The 20,948-nt window shown below is 34.7% G+C and overlaps 1 protein-coding gene across 1 annotated transcript in view; it reads right to left on the bottom strand.

Annotated features, from left to right (window-relative positions):
• The window catches only part of Faf1 (Fas (TNFRSF6) associated factor 1), a gene marked incomplete at its 5' end in the record, with an annotated part of 440,455 nt that overhangs the window by 237,700 nt on the left and 181,807 nt on the right, over positions 1-20,948 (bottom strand). Inside the window, 1 exon segment of the mRNA XM_005398612.2 lies at positions 1,779-1,884. Within this exon segment, the coding sequence (XP_005398669.1) occupies positions 1,779-1,884 (106 nt within the window).

Genomic DNA, 20,948 nt, shown 5'->3' with positions numbered 1-20,948 from the left:
TTTTCCCATCGAAACAGTAATAAAGGCAAAATAAATATATGCCACTACTTTATAATCACCGAACATTAATGAATATTTTATGTCTTTTTAAATCTCCCTGTTTAATTTAAAAGGGTGAAATTAAGTCTCCTCCCTGCAATATGCCAATTATCTGTAAATCAAACAATAACTTGGCCATTATGCTCCTTTTTGTTAATATAAGAGAAGCTATTTGAAAACACTGAATGGTATTTTTAGGCCATCAGCTTAATAGTCCTTTCTGCCCTCTTGTGGGAGAACGTTGAAACACACCCGAGATATAGAAAGTTTTTCAGAAAAGGAAAATTTTAGCTATGAAAATCTCAAAGAGAAAGAAAAATTACTCTTTTTACTCTTCAGACGTTGTATTTTTCTTCAATTCAAAAAAGTAAATCAACAAAAGTATGAAATTTACCTCTTACTTTGTATTACTGATTAAATTGGATTTATTTTGGAACCTAATGTCTTTGCTAAATTAAACTACATATATAATTTGGATATTACTATTATATTTACCCTGATAGAGCCATAGTAAAATTTTTTGTAATGTAAAAACAAAAGTGATTTTTTTCAGAAATTTAAATTTTAAATTTAAAGCACAACATACAAATTATAAAGATTAAAAATAAAATGGCAATATATGCATACTAAAATCCTGAAAAAATTCAAATAAACCAAAACAACAACTCAATTTAGGAGTCAGGCAAAATGTTAAAGGTTCTAGTTATCAATCAATAAACTATGCATGTAACCAATTAAGAAAATAAAGCAGAGAATTATTTATGCCAAAGTCAAAAGATGAAATTCATTGACAAAACGTAAGATATGGAAACCATTAATTATCTAGCCATTACTGAGACAATTCATATACTTCTAAAAAAAAATCACTAGGGTGAGAATAACTTATTCTTTCAAGATGACATTAGTAATAATTTTAAGCAGTGTAGTCTAGGAGAAAATTATGAAGTAATCCACAATTAATAATCCATAATTACTTCTCTTTAAAAATTAGCAGATAAAATATGATTTTTGCCTCATAAGTTATGTGGAATAATATAACACAGTAACTATATCAGTGTTTCTAAATACACAAGTCCTGTCATGGCCTTAAATGTTTTTCCCTCTATGGAGATAAATTATTGGCTCTTAGGTGGGTGGAGCCAAAGGCATACTTAGGAGGCGCTGCTTGTCTCTTGGGAGAAGTTCTATTTGGAAACAGTGGCCCTTCTTGGACAATCTGAAGACAACACTGATAAACAGATTCTACTCAGATATTCAGAGCTGAATGGGAGTCTCCAACAACATGATACAAGTACTCTCCAAAGCTAAGAGTGAGCTGCTTAAAAAAAGCTTCCTCAAATTCCTTTCAGAAACAGAAGAGTGCACAATACAAATAATATATCTGAGGGTGACTTTTAAAATAAAATATAAAGATCTTTCAAAATGAATGTTGCCAACACTTCTAAATTATTTTGGATAAGTACCCTGAAACTATGAAATATATATGATGGGTTATGCTTAAACCAGGTTTTAGTACACTAGTTTAACAATTACCAAGAGCTCCCATTTACATCTACCTTTCTAGGTCAAGTCATTTAGTGTGTCTACAGTAATCATTGATGCTCCAGTTAATTAAAATTAAGAACTCAATAATGAAACATAAAGAGAGTTTCCAACCAGAAGAGATAAGCCCTCTTTAACAGGGTCAACATTAGCTATAATGAGCTACCTTTATTCCTTAGCTGTGAGACATAACTCACCTCTTGAATGGTACTGCTTCCTGAGAAGTTCAGGTTGTACTCCCGCTGGACTTCTCGGTGGGTGATGATCAGCATGAAGTTTTGATTTAATGACTCCTGCAGGGCACTGAAAGGGTTGAAAGAAAAACAAGAAACTCAGAGATGAACAAGTTCTAGCTTGCTTTACAGCTAGCTGCAAAAACCCCAGGAGTACCCTAACCTCCACACAGGCATGTCCGGGCCCAATGTTATCATCTTTGCAGCTCGTAAAGGCAAGAGAGCATGCTGAGAACAACCAAGGGGAGCTAACCTGTTAACTCCTTCTCAACCAAGCTGTTTTCAACTTCAACCTTAAATACTCTGCATATATACAACTTTCTACAAGTCATATGTTATTACCTATAGTACATACATATTTCCTCCAAAAGAACCACCACTTTTATCAATTCAAATATGCTATTAAAATGTGTACTCTGATTCAATTATAAGTGAAATAGCTGTTCTAGAAGAAGCATGAAACTATTGTTTATACTCATGAATAGTGTACAAGAATAGAAATACAGTTTTAGCCAAAATTTAGGAGATCATAAAAATTTACAGAACTTTCACTGTTAAACCACAACTCCTTCAAAATAACAGTGCTTTCACTTAGGACTCAGCAATATATAGAATTCAGAAGTTGGAGAATTCAGACCAACATATTTTAAACTCTAGGCCAAAACTTCAAAAATGTTAGAAATGCATCAGAACCACAATGAATATATGAAAATAACCATATAAATTAAGGAATATGCCATGATTCTATTGTTGAGTCAGTATTAAGAAGTACTACTTTTATCAATAATAAAAATAAAAATCTATCACTAATGTGTCTGAATAACCCATATTCCTGCCTCAAAGTGTAATTTAGACATGCCTATAGTATCAGGGAAATATCTGGGGTGTACTAAATCAATCCACTTTTGCCAATCTATAACTATGTGATAAACATACATGCAACAAAAGATTAAAATCAGCAAAATTGTCCTACTGTCTTCATAGAGTTAATTACAGACTAAAAATATGTATGTATCATGAGCTATTATTGATCAAAATCAAAGCAAATCATACTCGATTAAAACCAACTCTTCTGAGGCCAGGAACTTTGTTGTTGCATCCTTAAGCTTTAGGCATACGCCAGGTACACTGCATATTTACTGAATAACGAACAAACTGTGAATTACCAGGTGAGAATCTTATTCATCTTTGTATCTCACACAGCAACGTTGCCTCCTTGAAAAACTATCACTGGAGTTAAGACTTTGATTCATTTATTTATCAACATTAACTCAATGCCCTGCATTATTTCAGATGCTAAGGAAACCAATTCAAACAAAAATGCATGGTTCTGCTCCATGAAAAACTCACAGTCTAATCGACAAATACATAAATGATTATAGTATAATATAATAAGTACTGAGAAACTGAAAGAAAAGTACAATGAAAACAAAGAAGGAAAGCGGGGTGTGGTGGCTCACACCTGTAATCCCAGCACTAATGAGGCTGAGGCACAAGGATCGCTCTGAGATTGAGGCCAGCCTGAGCTAACAAAGTGAGTTCAAGGCCAGCCTGAACTGCACAGTGAGACCCTGTCTCAAAAAGACAAAAGAAAGAGAAGAAAATGTGTAACAAGTCAGGCGAAAGCTTCAGTGAAATTGAAATATGAAGGAGGAGGACCTTAAGAGTTTGTCACTTAGAAGAAATGAGTTTTTAATTTTGTTTGAGGGAATAAAGAAGGGTAGAACTTTTTTCACAAGAAAGTAAGTGGAAGGACATGTTCATTCACCTACTGGGCACCTACCTATATGTTCATGACACTATTACAGTTGCTAGGTAAACTGCAATAGAAAAACATAGTCCCTGCAAAAGAAAAACAGTCCCTGCTTCATGAAACTTACATGCTAATAAAGGAGACAAAGATCAAGTAAGTGAATAAAAACTCTTAAGAGAATTTAAATACTGTGAAGAAAATAAAACAGGATTGATTATAACATACAAGGTAACGGAGGATCAAGGGAATTACTTTCAACACAGTTGAAGCTACTGTGATGATAAAGAGATCATGAGTTCAATCATATGGGTCCTCCTAGTAATTGTGAAGGAAAATCACTGGAGGATTTTACAAAGGAAACCAGTAAGCGCTGACAGATTTCACATTTATACAAGATTACCCTGGCTGCTCTGGCTACATTGAAAAAAGACTGGAAAAAGGAGAGAGGAGGAGAAGACTCAATGGGAGACAAGTTCAAAAGGAATGATGGCAGCTTGGACTAGGATGTTAGAGGTACCGATGGTGAGAAGTTGTAAACTTCAGAATTCATTTAAGAGGTAGAAGCTAGACAGTTTACTGCTGGAATATGAGAAAAAAATATATCCCCAAGGTTTCTGGCCTCAGCAAACAAGAGAACAGAATTTAATATAACAAGGAAACCTCAGGGAGGAAATTGAGAGTAAAGTCTTAAATATATTAAGTTGAAATGTTTATTAGATATCTAAAAAGAAATGTCATATACAGTTGAACACAAGAGTCAAAGGATAAGTAAGAAAACTCAGAGCAGGAGAGTCAAAAGCAGGCAGGATTTAAGACTTTGTGACCAAAACAAATCACTTAGGGAAATACCTTACCCAGAGAAAAGCGGAGAGGCCAAGGTGGAGGTTAGGGCACTCAAATCATTTGAAATCAAGTAAAGAGGAAGGAGTTGCTTTAAGGGAGACTGACAGTCAGAGATAAGAGAAAAAATTTTAAAGTCTAGTATAAGTACCAGAAAAAAATAACTGTTTTGATTAGGAGGGCTGGAACAATTATGCCAAAAGCTACTGAGATCTTAAGTGCTGTGAGGCCTCAGTGGCTGAGGGCTTGCTGGCATGTGTGACACCCGGGGGATTCAATCCTTGGTGCAGGGGGAGATAAGTAAGGCCAGAAAAATGACCATGTTCAGCCAACAAGAAAAAGTTCAATGTGACTATAATAAAGGGTATGGGAGGAAAGGGTAGAGGGAAAGATGGCTCAAATAACAGGCCCACTCAGTGCCCAAAATATCTGAGTGAAATAAATGTGTGGTCAAAACGACGCATAACAGAAAGCCTGCTCAAACTGTCATGGCCCTTCACAGACATCTCACAACTAATCTCTGAACTTAGGCTTTTGTTCTACAGCTAGGAGGACTTCCTCAAATGTCAAAAAAATCACATCATACTTCTATTTGTTTGTATGTTCTCATCCTCCTTTCCTTTACTCCCCTACACACACCAAACAGCTTTCAGATCATCATTTAGGCCAAACATGTGTATTTACTCCTCATCCTCTCCTCTGAATTTCTACACTACATACTTTATTTATCACTTCATTAAAGTATGTCTTATATGAGTGTCTTTGTTTCAAGTGTGGAAGTCTTAAATCCAAGACTTTTTGAGGGCAACTATGTTATTATACATTAGTGTAACCACTGTCAATTAGCATACTAAAATGTGATTCAATTTAATCCTTTTAAGATTTAAGGAATAGTTCTGCATATTACAAAGTGCAGATAACTAGTGATTCTCTTCTTCTCAGCCTGCCCAAAGTATTATATTACTCATAGAAGTGTTGCTCAGAAAGGTTAAGTAATTGCCCAAGCCCGTGAAACTATAAAGAGAATGGAACATAGTTTGTAACTTACATTTAATTCTATGCCCTTTAAATCCAAGCTTCCTATTTCCCACAAAGCTGGGCTGCTTGGGAATATGAAGATGAACAAGATACTTGGCTGCTAGAAGTTCATAATTAATTTGTTCATTCTACAATTATCTGACTCATATTATTTAGAATAATACAGGAAAAAAGACACAATCACTGACCTCAAGATAAACTATTCAGATGTTCAAATAATCAGATGTGGAGAAGGGAGAGCCCTGCAAAGTACTACAAAGAAGAATGAACAGTATTTTAATAATCAGTTATATGGAGGATGATTTCAGACAGATGGCTTGAACAGAAATGGAGACTGGGGAATACAAGGAAAGGCACAGGAAGGGTGAAGAAATGTAATAAACTTAAGAAAGGTTTGCATTAGAGGAAAATCTGGAAAATATGAAGGACCTACATATTATGAAAAGCTTCAAATGGCAGACTAAAGATCTCAGTTCCAGAAAACTTAATTATTATATAGGTCCACCTTTATCTTTACATATGCATCCATGCATATGTCTAATATTCTTAGCGCTTGCTTGCTTTCGCGCAGTTCCTCAGATAGGTTTGTTCTTGACTGGCAGATTTGTCCTATAACTTTGTGGACTGACTTGCTTAGATCACCATCAACTGCCAGACTCTATCAGAAGAACAAAAATTTAGTCTAGTTCTTGAATTCCTATATAGCTGTGAGGGTGATATATTGGAGAGACAAGTTAGAGAGCTGAGAGAAATGTGGAGAGGAGGCTTAAAATGCACAGGACTCAAAGAGCCAGAGCTGAATTCCAAAACTACTAGGGCTAGTTGCTTGACCTTGACAAGTAAACCATTCAACAATATTTATTGAATGTTTACCATATACAAGGCCCTATTTTAAGCACTAAGCTACTCTAAATTGTTTCCTTTTTAGGAAAAAGATAATAATTCTTCCTTTATAGTTATAATAAATAAAAAGCCAAGAGGGAATTTTTACTGCATATGGAGGGTGTTTTTTGTTTTGTTTTGTTTTGTTTTTTTCTTATAAAATGACCCATTATAGCTTACTGAAAATAGAGCAATTTTGAGGGGTATCCATATTTTTAAAATCTTATACTGACAATGAAACACCAACAAAAAGATCTATAGCACTTTTGTGGTGGAAGTTTATACAGGGCCAAATTTTGTTTATCACTGGACAAAACCGTATATTGTGTCTAATTTATCCAGACTAACGGTATTCTTTTGCTATAGGTCTTATTAGGGGTTGATCTACCACATACATGATCCTAGTGAGACTGAGTTGTTTGGAGGAACAAATACGGGTATTATCTTCACTTCAGATTCTACCCTGATTCATTCACTTAGTTATTAACAATAGCTAGCCCTAAACAACAATGGTTAGTCCTAAATAGCATGTATCAGGCATTAAGAGCTTCATGTCAATTTTATGAAGTTATTATAACCTCCTTTTTACAGAAGAAAAAAATAATGTCAAATTACTTGCTTAATATCATGAAATAAAGTAAGAAGTTTCCCAACTCTAATTCTAATGATTACATTCTTATGACTTACCCTTCATGTACCAGGAAAGTAAACCCAGTTAAGACTGTATTTCTGCCTTCACTGAGTTTACTGAGGGATTAGCAGACCAGCATACTATAATTCACATATGGTGCTAAGAACCCTAATACCAACTTTCCTAAGGTAGTATAGAAACAAAAGAATATCTAAATTAGATTGAGGGGAAGGGCAGGGATATAGCTCAGTGGCACAGGACCTGCCTGGCAAGCGTAAGATCCTGAGTTTGATTCCCAGTACCAAAAAATAAAAAATAAAAATAAATAAATAAATAAGATCATGGATGCTTCCCACAGAAGGAAGCAGATGAACTAAGTAAGTTTTGTGTGTGTGTGTGTGTGTGTGTGTGTGTGTGTGTGTGGGGGTTTAACAAAGATTTTATTGGTAAATTGATTCTAACTGCTAAGTCTAAAAGAATGCGCTAATAGCAATGTTGGGGTCTTGGTTGCTGCACCCAAAAGCAAATTTCTCCCTAACAGTGCCTCCTACTGGCTGGTGAGGAGAATCTGCCATAGTTAAACCACCTGAAGCAGTCTCTCTCACCTTCAAGATGCAAAGTCATTCATCCTACCTCAACCTTTGATCTTTAGAGTGTAAGGATTATCAACCAAAATATTTACTTTAGATATAATGTAATATAGCTGGGACTAGTGGTGCATGCTTGCAATCCCAGCACTGGGGAGGCCGAGGCAGGAGAATTGCTGGGAGACTGAGGCCAGCCTAGTTTACACAATGAGCTCAAGGCCAGTCTGAACTACAGGGACAGACCCTGTCTCAAAAAACTAAACAAAACAAAAATAATAATGAAACACTGTTTTAAAATTTTTGTTTGATGTGGGAGATTGAAACCAAGGGTGGTTTGGCCACCAACCTACATCCTCACTCCATTTTCAGACAGGGTCTCTAAATTGCCAAGGTTGGCCTTCACTTTGCAATCCTACTGCCTCAGCCTCCTAAGTGCTGGGATTATACACATGCTCCATCACGACTGGCTGTTTTTGTTTTAAATAGCAAGCTTTCTAATCAATTCACAGGAGAGAAAAGGGTAAAAGCCACTGTAGAAACTTTTACAAGGCAGTTGAAAGTTTAACTCAATGCAAGCAATGATTTTTACATAAATAGAACATGTATTCTCTCCTGATCTTTAATTTTTTTCTCCATTATGATTTTTCATCATGGGACATTTCCATTTATCAACAAACACATGGCTTGATTTCTACAAACAGATAAGGGTCACTAAAATTAATGCTCCTTGTTCTACCTTCAGATGAAGACTGAAATTAATGTTTAAAATGTAATCAAAATCATATACCAGGTTCCAGATAGTCATCATTTACAACAAAAGGAAATAAAAAAGAGCTAACAGTATTAAGTTCAGAGGAACCTTGGGTACTAGACATTTTTTACACAGACCATCTCATAATTTGTCTAATAGGTTTCTCACTTATTTTTTAAGAAAAACAGATGCAGTCTTGTTATATAGTGTAAGGGCTGGCCCCAAACTCCTGTACTCAAGCAACCCTCCTGTGTCAGCCTCTTAAGCAGATGGGACTACAAGAACACACCATTATAGCCAGCTAGTTTCTTAATTTTAAAACTGGAGGAAATCAGCATGTAACACAGGGAAATCTCAAAAAAAAAGATACCAAATTCACTGCAATTCTCAGTATAACTATTAATATTGCAGCCACTCACACAGCTTTAGAAATAATTTCAGTAAAACATCTTTACTCTCTTCTTTGTCCACAAGTCTTGGGCTTCCAATACTCTTATTAGCAAAATATCATCTATGCCTGGAAAGATAACATTCCAATTTAACTATAAATATTTATCAAGAACATAGATGGTATCTGTCAAATACCTGCCTCCTAATGAATGTCAATGTAATTTTAATTTAATGGCTTAATTTATACCTTTTATATTTGCCTCTACTTTTTTTAATAAAGAAAATTATGAAAGGAAAACTTGTATACATAAACCCCAATAAATAAAACTCAGGCCCAAGTACAGGCATTTTTGCACATGAAAATACACAAAGCCATGTATTATTAGCCTTCATATGTCAAGCATGATAAAACTAACAACACTGAGAAAATAAATATAACAGCTCAGTCTTTATCATCTTGACTGAGCTAACTTCACATTTAGAGATGAGTTCAGAAGTTCAGGAAAAAGTTTAAGGGTATTTTAATATATATGATGTAGTGATATTTTTAAGGTTAACTTAAGGCTATATTATGGTAATAAAACCACCACTTTGATGGCCATGTAGCTAGATTCTGTCATTAACTCCTGAAGAATAAAGAAGAATGGCTTCTTTTCTGCCATGTAGCAGCAAGCCCATCCCACAGGGTAGCATATTCGAAGTGGAGGTACCTTGAACCAAGAATAATAATATGAATGGAAAGATTTTTCTCTACCCCAACTCATCAAATCCAGAATTCCTTCTGCAAGTCTTCAGTCTGCAGATTTGGCTAGGGTGTTACCTATTAAAAAAGTACAGTTTTAGGGGAGGCACTCACTATTATAAAGTATACATCCATCAAAATTAAGCAAGTAGATTAGGAGAGATATAATACTTAGACTTTAATACTGTTATAGGTTTAAAGCTTGTGTTCTCTCCAAAATTCATATGTTGAAGTCTTAACTCTCGTAATAAGATTATTTGGGAATGGGTCCTCTACAGCATAATTAAGTTTAGATGAGGTTATGAGGCTGGGCTCTTGTGATGGGATTACTTTTCTTAGAAGTCTGAGAGAGACCACAGCATTTTCTCTTTCTACCATGTGACAACACTGCAAGACAGCAGCAAAGCCTCGATGAGGACCCTCACCAGGATTGTTAGTCTGCTGGCACCTTCCAGCCTCTGCAACGATAAAAAACATGCTTGTTGTTTTAGCCAGCCTGTCTGCTGTTGTGATAGCAGCCTAACATGACTAACATAAGAGCTTTTAGAACTTCTGTATTCATAGCACTCAAGTAAAAAGGTCAGCTTTTTTAGTACAGGCTTCTACACCTGATGTTTGCTAGCACCTGTACAGCCACATCCAAACTGAAATCTCATTCACTAAAACTCAAGGTAGAAAACAATGTTTGTGTCAAAACTCATAGAGCCTGGAGCCACTCAAGAACTGTGCATTTGCTGTATGTAAATTACATTTCCACTTACAAAATTCAGCCAAAAGAAATATGCTTAAATAATCTAATAGCCACACTTTTTCCAATTCAAAGGGCCCAATATTCTTAACTTCAAAAATGCAACACACTTGCTGTCAGTGGAAATGAAACCATAGCCTTGTTGCCATTGTTGCTTAACAATGCAGTATACCCAATGACACTGCTGAGTTGTCAGCAGTAAAATTTTACTTCTTAAATCAGTGTTGTATGTGTAGTTAGGATGAGGAAAGCATTAATGCCAATACGGAGATTAAATGGCTCGCTTCATTCCTGCTGTGGTATATGCTATTCCTTTTCCTTCACTGGTTACTTTAAACAAAACTAGCAATAGAAAATGACTGCCTGGTACATTTACATTACATTTTATTTTTAAAATAGGGTCTGATATTGAAGCAAAACTAGTAATTTTTTTCAAACTACTATAATTTTTATTATAAGAATGCAAATAAATTTAGAATAGACTAATGAATTTTTCACTAATACTTACTAATTTATATCTTTCCAAAAGGCACTGAATTTTTTTCTCTTGTCTCTTGAATATTTTGTGATCTACAAGGATCCTTTTTATCCTTTTAGATACATCAGATTTTAGATTAAAAAGCATGACACATGGCAATTTAAATTTCTATTCTAAACTTACAGAGTCATATGAGCTCCTGTCAACAAAAGACCAAATTTACTATAATTATGGATTATTTACACTAAAACAAAATAAGAAATCAATATGTAAATGTAATGTTTGTTGTAGCTAATGCAGCCAGCAATGACAGATTAGGTTCAAATACCAATCAGTTTGAAAATCTGGCACATATGTAAATGAGCTAAGGCCTTGATGTTTACATATGACTGTATTTCATTCAGGATTTTTAAATTGTCTCAGGAACAGCATAAAAATAAAATGTTAATCTTTGCATGATAAATATGACTGAGTTATTATCATAACTGAAACTAGGTTTTGCTCCTGTCCAGCTAAACTAACATATGACACTAATAATTCTGAGCTGCAGATGACATCATTCTTAATTAACACTCTGCTACAGTTGTTAACATCCTCCAAGACACCATGTTATCATCACCACAAGTTCTGTAACAATCTTAAAACCATGTTTAACAAAGGTTAGCCTCTTACTTTGCAGCTACTTTTAATTGCTTTCTTTGCTGGCAATTAAATATGTTTACATAAACATTTTGTTTCATGCAACTCCTAATAACATTTTTCACGATAATTTCAAAGTTCCGGTTGCCTGATATCTATAATTACTATTTATCCATATAGTGATATATTTGATTTAAAAATTACCAAAATATGTAAGATTTATAAAAATATAATTAGTGGTGACAGTGATATATTGGGATCCATAAAGTAGTACATAGGAAAAGTGTCAAAAGCATAATTCCATGCATGTAAAAAAATAAGAAAAAATTGTATTTATAGACATATTGATTTTTGTTTCGTGTATTACTGACCAAGTTTCTGACTATCCATTAAATCAATCAGTTCCCCTAGTCACAGAGAATACCTGCAGTTCCTTTTCAAAGTGTGAGCCTAACAAGCTAATCCCAGTAGTCGGTGACCTATCAATAGGCAGTAAACTGTATAAGTGGGTTTGGTGCATCACTCCAATTAGATGTGTTGTGATCTCCACTGATGCTTTAATTGGGGACATGTTTCTTTTTTCATCCAGAATGAGTAGCTTTGGGGAAATGTCCTCTTCTTAAAATGAGACACTTTTAAACAGCTTCTTATTAAGAAACATTTACCAAACAGTATTTTCTAATTTTACTTTCACAAAGTCTAATAATAATACTTGTTAGAAATAAGTTTAACTTAAATAGCACTGTGATAATGTACTTGAAATAATGACTGTGTCAATGTACTGTTGAGAAATGACAAGCTATTTTAAGAATCATACATCAAATCATGCATTGTTCACATTACAACACTGTTGACTTACAAATATTTTTGCAAATAAATATTCTTGTAAAAACAAAAAAAATATTTTCAATCTTTTAGAAGAAAAATTAGTTAATTTATTCCAGCCATTTACTTGCATATATAGTTTTCAGAAAATTCATTTTATAGGCCACTCAATAGACTGTGTCACACTACTAGAACATTACACCTGTTAATCACTAGAAATAATCATGCCAGCAATATAGCTCAGCGGCACAGGGCCCGCCTGGCAAGCGCAAGGTCCTCAGTTCGATTCCTTGTACTAAAAAAAAAAAAAAAAAAAATAAAAAAAAAAACACAATGATAGTTTAAAAAAAAAAAAAAAAAAAAAAGGAAAAAGTAGTCAGGCATGGTGGCGCACGCCTATAAACCCTGCACTTGGGAGGCTACAGCAGGAGGATCCTTGCAAGTTCATGACCAGCCTGGGCTACAAAGTGAGCTCAAGACCAATCTGAACTGCATAGTGAGACCCTGTCTCAAAAAAAGGCAAAAAAAAAAATTTATTCAGAGCCGGGGGTGTAGCCCACTGGTAGAGCTCTCCCTTGGCAAGCACCATCCCCCAGGTTCATTCCCCAGGACTGCAAGCAAACAAACTTTGGTTAAAGGAATCCTTTATTGCCAAGCATTCACCTATTCTTGAGTGCTGCATCATTTGAGACATCCACTTAAAGAACTTATGAGGTGTAAATGGACACCATAGGTTTGTTGTCATTGCTACAACTATATATGGTGAATGTTTCAATAAAAAAAATTATTACATTAAAAGACACATTGCCCTTAATTCCCCTCTCAAACACCTCACCAACCACACTCACCCCACTGTTCTCACCACTTTACTGCTTTTTCTTTTTGGGAATCCAACTCAGGACCTTGTGCTTGCCAGGGAGACACTGTGCCCCTGAGCTATCTCTTGACCCTCTTTCTTTTTTTTGGAGACAAGGTTTCACTATGCAGTTCAAGCTGGCCTTGAACTCACTTTGTAGCCCAGGCTGGCCTCAAACTCTCAGTAATCCCTGCGCTTCAACCTCCCAAGTGCTAGGATGACAAGAATGTGCCACCATGCCTGGCCTTAAAACTTTTTGAAGCAGTTCTGCAAATTTTCTTTTATGTCTTTATTAGGTGTGATCAAAAATGGTGAATACTGCTGCCAGGTGCCATACAATGGACAATCAGGCTTATAAAAACATTACAGCATATCATCATTTGCCTTATTCATTAAGTCTAGTACCCTGTGACTTCTTGCTCTTTGCCAGAGTCAAAATGACCATGAAAGGTAATGGTTTTGATGCAGCTGGAAAGAGAACTCTTAGGACTGTTTCAGGAAGTGTTAAGAATTATGGGGTAAGTGTGTTTGACAAGGAAGGTAGTGTTCTGAGGGGGAGACAGGTGTGTCTTTTACTATAATAAATTCTTTTTATTTTAAATGTTCATTGTATTTTTAGATCACACCTCATATTGAACATTTTGTATTTGCCAGCAGGCACTACTCTTAATTTATTTCATACATGACCTAGATAAAAATGAGATTTGATGCTGAGAACCATATTGATTCTGACCCTGTAAAGAACCGTTGAATTAAAGACAAAAATCACCTCTTAGATGCTCAAAGGCACTAGGATGAGTGATTCAGAGTTAGGAGCCCTACGAAATCCAAATTCTGGCTCATCTATTAAGCAGCTGTATGACTTCATAAAGAAAAACTACTGGTACCCTTAATGTGCCCAGGCTCAATGCTCATGTATGCTATCTTATTAATCACATTTGTCCTTCTCCAAACATCTAGGTGCCAGAAATTATCATCTAGCTCATTCTAAGTAAAGATGCTAAGGCTTCAATGGACTTTAATTTCTTCTTTCTGTATGTCAGTTTATCCATACTGGATGTGAGTCCATTCAGACTGGACTATAGAGATGACCGCTTTAGCTCCATTCCAAGAAAATATCCTACAGCATTACTCTCATTCTGAGCTCGGGGATGTGACTTGCTTGTGTTGACAGAGTACACCAAAAAATGAAACAGTGAAGTACAGACCAAAGAGTAAAAATATTACAAGGGTTCATATCTGTGCAGAGACTGTGACATATCGGAAAAACACAAGTACGATGAGAAGCATTTGAAAACAGTCTCAGAATGTCCTTTATGAACTAAATCACATCACAATTCTTACGTTATCTTTTTAAAAAAAAATTTTTAATACTGGTGGCAGAAAGGTGGCTAGGACAGCACAGGACAGGATGAGAGAGGTGGGAATGAGAAAAAGAAAAAAGTATACTATGTTTATATGAATATCAATACACTTACCGACCAAAGGATGGCACTTCTTTGTCAGGACAACAACTAAGAGCACAAACACATGGTTTAAAGACGAGACACAGAGGAGTATCTCAGTTTTTCTCTTACTCTACAAACCTTAATGGGCGGAGTGGAGTGTATATAAATGCAGAGAATTGGAAGCGACTGTAAGGTTATAAGAAGAATGGGGGGGTTCCCTTCAGTCTTCCTTCTTTCACAGGGAGGATAAAATTCCTGCTCATGCTAATTCTCTCCCAGAGGGAAGAGGTTTAATGAGAACATCCGTAGCAGTTTCCACTCATTCTAGATTTTCCCACAAAAAGAAAGGAACCAGTAAGAATTATTCACAAGACCGTAAGTACTAGGTTAGGTTTCACAGAAAGGGGAAATGAAACTGGCAGCTTCTTCTTCCACTTCCTGTGCCCTGATTCAATAAATTCTCTTCCATTTTCTTACTGGCTATGCTTGGTATACCCTGGGAAAGACTTGCCTAAGCTATTGCGATTAAGTTGGTGGGGCATCAATCCATCTGATAATGAAGACCTACTCATAACTCTTTTTAGAAGCCAACAGAGTCCTAAGATTTAGTTCTGGTATGAGAGGTGAAAGACCTCGCTAAAACCATATAATCCATTGGGTGCTTGCCTACATATTAAAGCAGTTTTCTTTTTCAGTTTGGCTACTGATTTTATGATATCACCCAGTGCTAAGAACTCTAGAAGGAAATAAAGGTGAGTGACATCATGAATGCCTGAGTCTAGAAGTGCCTCTATTTTCATACAGTATTTGAGGCCCAGAGCAGAGGAGCAACCTTCCCAAAGTCTAGTATAGTTGGCCCCAGAACTCAACAATTTTTGTTCACTACACAACTCCTTCCATAGCACCCACTCAAAAAAAAAAAAAAAAATCCAAGGAACAACAACAACAAGAACAACTAGCAACTCTACACCTGCCTAATTTAAGATTAATGTCATCTGCTTTCTCACTGGTAGTTTTCTAAGAAGGGTAAAAGCCATCTATTTCAATAGCAGCAGTTTCCTCAAATATCATAGGAGTCCCAATTAGCAACCAGAATTTACTCCAGCTTGCAGAAATGGAAACTATTTCAAAGCCACAGATAAGAGCAACTTCACAACTCAGAAGCCACATAAGCAGGCCATATGCTGACTATATGATCAGACATCAACACCATCCGCATATGAAACCATTCAAATATTAACTGAAACTAAAACCCAGTATGAAAAGAACAAAGTCTAACAGTGAGACACCATTACTATTTGTAAAAAGGATAACTATAAACAAAAAATAACATTTCCTGTAATCTTGCCATAAAAATGAAGAAGATTCAGCTTAATCATTGGTTTCTGAAAGCTTTGGTCTATGATTGTGATTAGTGTACTTCTCCATAAAATTCTGTCAAATTTTACTGACCTACACACGTAAGTCCACAACTGTCACATCTTGAAAAACTCTCCAATGCTATTTGCCTCACACTGACTTTTATGTAATATCAATATTCTATACATTTCCTTTAGTTAATATTTGCCTGGGCTATTCACAACATCATTTTCCTGTCCTTTATTTTCTCACTTCTCTGTCATTTCTTTAATACTTTTTTTTAAAAAACTTGAAATTGAGCACTTCTTTCTTTAATAGGAAAGCTTACTGGTTTTCTTCTTTATGGAGATTTCCATTATATTTTATTTATTTTGCTATGTTTGCTATGCTCTTTGTTTTCCTGTACTTCTTTTTATTCTATTACTACCTATTGATGTATTAACTAAATTTCTCATTCCTTTCTTCTAGAATTATGAAGATTATTTTTCTTTAGTATTTATCCTCTTTAGTTATAATATTTATACACAGTTTTTTTTTTGAATGTGGACTAAAGTTAAATCAGTATCTCCAGCTTTCTTCAAACAAAAACCTGAACAGCACATTAAGGCAATCCCATACCCTCTTCTGCCCCCACCCCATTTCATATATTCCAATTTTTCCTACTTCTTGGCTCTTTCTTAATCTTACTTTTTCCTTTCTAGTCTCCAATGTCTTAATCTTATTGTTTCCCTTTTAGTCAAGTTTTCTGAAAATAATACAAACTTCTGTTCTGTATTTCTCATTTATCCCTTAAAATCTACTATAACCTAGTTATTATTTTCATCATTGTACCAAAAATGACCTTAACAAAGTCATCTCTTACTTGTATGCCCAATCCAGTGACCTTTTGGTAATCATCATCCCAACTAGAATATACCTCAGTAGTTTTCACTGTTACTCATTTGAGACAAAAATTATAGGCAAAAGCAGTTTCTCAGGAAGATATCTTAGTTCTAGACATTCAACTTTGGATTACATACAAGACACACAAATGAGAAACTCATAAGATAACTGTACGTTATCTATGCTTATCATAAAAATGGAAAGGTTGAGAGCACATGTCAGGAAGAAGGTACAATAAGAGAGACTGCTGAGCACAGAACTCCTGAGAACACTAGAGCAGGTATAGAAAAGAAAACTTAAAATAGTGGATAAAAAGTACCCTGAGCAGTAGAAGCAACATGAGGAGTTGTACTCAAGGAACTTTTCTATAAAGGAATGAATTTAAAATTCATTATGAAATCCTTAAAGAACAGACTACGAGCTTCTTGAGGACAGAGTTTGTCTTTATCTATAAGGAATCAAAAAAACCACAGATAAACTGAATCCTATAATAATATGAAACAAGTACAAGCAACAGTTTTCTCCTCTCTAATTTACTATTAATTCTATTTAACTTATAGTTGTGCCATAGCAGCTTCACATTTTCAATGAATGAAATATGGTTTATTTTTTAAAAGGGTTTAAAACACTTTTCAAGTATTATAAAAATTATGATTTAAGAATTCTCAAAATTCTTTAAAAGCTTTAAATTCTGTTTCCTAAACAGCATAATTAACTTTAAAATCATTCTAAACTCAATTATATGTGTTCATACAGTTATTTTCTTGCTCTTGAACTTTTTCCCCAGAAAGAAATTGTAAATAACAAAGAGTCAATTACTAGGCACCCCCTAGTGGCAGTAAAATTAAGTTTTTTGTTTTGTTTTGTTTGGGTTTAGTTTTGTTGAGACAGGGTCTCACTATGTAATTCAGGCTGGCCTTGAACTCACTGGGGTGACCTCAAATTCATAGCAGTTCTCCTGCCTCAGCCTCCTGAATGCTGGAATTACAATGGATACCACCAGGCCGAGCAAGTTTTTTTTTTAAAGACACAGTTAAAGGTATAGTTTTCTATATCTATAATTCTCAACAAAACTTGAGAAGATGGTTGGTCAGTAAACAATTTAGGAGTATGTTACTTCATATCTGTTTTATTAAATTATTTATAATGTACCGTAAGTAAATTCACATACTGAAGTTTCATAAATATTCATGAAAATTAAAATAAGTTAAACAATATAAGAAAATGCCCTTCAAAGAGTATACCATGATAAATTACAAAATTTTTAAAATTAAAATCTCATTTGAGAGGACAGCCTCCCAAAAAATTTGCCTTTTGGATACAGCTTTGTATATTCTGGCAGTTATCTGAAAGCTATAGTAGATGGAGCGTAGTCTTCTGAGTCAGAGGCATTTACTATTACCTCAATCAAGCTACATAAATTTGCTAAGCATTTCAATTTTCTCAACTATTCTAGAAAAGACTTCACTTTTTTTATCTATAAAATAAAGGCATTAAAATAGGCCTGTATCCTTGCAGAGATGTTGTAAGAATCAAGGGAATTGGACTGGGCATATAGCTCAGTGGCACAGCACCTGCCTGGCAAGCACAAGGTTGCAAGTTCGATTCCCTGTACCAAAAGAGAAAAGAAAACAAACAAAAACAAAGAATCAAGGGAATTTTAGGTGAAAGGAAATTACTATATTATCATAAGTAAATCATTTTAATTGTGCTTTGTAATTTGTGCTTTCACATATAATGTACTACAATTTACTGGATGGTATAACTAACCTGGAAATGGAAATGATGCTTCCCATTTTATAAATAAAAAATCTAAGGCCTCAGCCATGCTCTGACTAGAATCCAGGATCTTTAGCATTAGAGTTTGATGTACTTTGTTGGGAGAGATGAATTACAAACATACTACTTTCCTAATTTCATCATAATACATTTTTTAGAGGTGGCACACAATGCTAACGTTATTTAGATATTTTAGAAAAGATCAGTACTTTATTAAAAAACAAGAAAAAAAGACCTAACGTCTGCCACTCCACTGAAGTTGACATGGTAGACTCTACCAGATGTATTCAGCACTGTACTTAAGGGATAGTTTATTGTCCAATTGCCCTCCATCTTCCAACATTAACTGAAATCACTTCAGAGAAAAACATTTTAAAAATCAATAAAACCAATTAAATATCAAACCAACAAACTAAATAAAATATGCTGGCTTTGAAAAAATTTTTAACATGTCAGCTCTGAGATGAAGAGAGACGGAGATAATATGTACACAAACTTTCCTATTTTTCTCTATCAATTTTAGAACTGTTCTATTCATATGCCAATTCCCAAGAACCAGAATTACATTTTATTTTTTGAAGATTATAAATTAGGTAACAAATTACAAATAAAATTGCTAAGAATTCACCAATTATAACAAAATTCTAAAAAAAAAATTTGATTCATTATGGAGACTAATGCAGAACAACATTATTACTGAATTACTTTTCTAATGTCATACACTATTTAATTTTCTCTAGGAAACTTTTTTGGTACTCCACTATTTAGTTTAAGAATTCAAGAGTTATTTTTATTTGGTGAAACACCAAATAAATTAAAAATCACACGTTAAAAATAATCATCACCATTAAGTTTCTACATGGCCCTTTGAAAAAATTGTTTCCATAAAGGCTGGGGACATAGTTTAGCGGCAGAGCATGGGCCTAACATGCACAAGGCCCTGAGTTCAATCCCAGCATCAATCAATCAATCAAGCTGTTACCACAAAATAAGCATTGAAGACTTGTGTTATAAAGAGTAATCTTTATTTTTTACAAAAAGATACAGAAGATAAACATACAACAACAAAGAAAACCCTGACATATTAGTTAGATTTTCAGAAAATGTGTGCTAACATCACTTTTATAATACCAGGAATCTCCATAGGTCCCCCCTCGCACTACATCTTCTGTTTGACGTTTAATTTTTCTCTTTGTTATTATTCCAACACAAGGAACAGTGTTATTACAACTTGGTAAAAATCCACAAAGCCAATAGAGGTTTTCTTCACGTACCTTTCTTTAATTTCTCATTCTCCATTAAACACCGCTATTTTAGTAGCTCCATAGGTCCCTACTTGTCTAGGGACTGAGTGACTGGCAAACAGAGGCCAGCCACATAGCAATGAAGAACATTTCCATTAGTCCAGGAAGACAATGTGATAAACCCATTTAAACACACTACTGGAAAGCACTAGATTACAATGATTTCTACTGTCCAATTTTAATTATATTACATGGATTACATAGTATATGACAGTGATTATACTTTGTTGACTAAACTACAAACAAAGTTCTGTGTGACTGGATACAGAACTATACCTATAACTGCCTAATGTAATCTCACCTGAGATTTATATGAACATTATTATAAACACAAGGACTGTAAGCTTGTAGCTTTTAATTTTATAATACTGTGCAAATTCCAGGTCTCATTAATGTATCATCTAAACACAGAAGATAGCGAGCAATACAAAAACTCTTTAAAGTCTTAAGACAAAAGAAACTACTAACAGGCTATCAAATACAATTATGTCAGATTTAACTGTTTAGGATTTCTACTATGGTAAAAACATGCAAAAAAAAAAAGTTTTTTCTGCTACCTACCAAAAAACTGAAGTGTTATGATTAGTATTGGGGGGAAGAGCTTAGGAGCAAAGTTTAGGGATACAAATATCTCCTTTAAAATGAAACAAAAACACCCATTATATTAAGAGAAAAAGCGTTTAAAAGCTGTGAAAATCAAAAACCAACTTACACATAGTTCTGAGATAATACTGTACAAAAAGATAACCCAAAATTATGCTATCACTAGCATAATCAATTACTATAGATCATTTGCCTCATTTAGCAATAATTAACTTAAAACACAATTAAATATCAAAGTCAGCCAGACACAGTTATTGTGTATCTGTAAACCAAGCTACTCAAAAGGCTGAGGCAGGAGGACTGCAAGCTTGAGGCCAGCATGGGCAATGTAGAGAGATCCTGTATCAAATATAAAATTAAAAATTTTTAAAGGGTTAAAGGGTATAGCTCAGTGTTCCCTGGGTTCAATATCTAACATCACAAAATAAAATGAAATCATTTGATTATTCTATAAATACACTGAGTTCCACTGTGAAAGCTGAAACAAGCATCTGTACTCCAAATAGAGAAAATCTTTTCCTCCCTAGTGCTAGGGATTGAATCTAAGCTTTGCACAGGCTAGGCAAGCCCTCTACTACCAAGCCTTGCGCCCCTAGCCA

This window comes from Chinchilla lanigera, unplaced genomic scaffold (genome assembly GCF_000276665.1).
Source record: "Chinchilla lanigera isolate Chin_1 unplaced genomic scaffold, ChiLan1.0 scaffold00063, whole genome shotgun sequence".
In the NCBI taxonomy this organism is placed as follows: Eukaryota; Metazoa; Chordata; class Mammalia; order Rodentia; family Chinchillidae; genus Chinchilla; species Chinchilla lanigera.
This window is presented reverse-complemented; position numbering and strand designations above follow the sequence as displayed.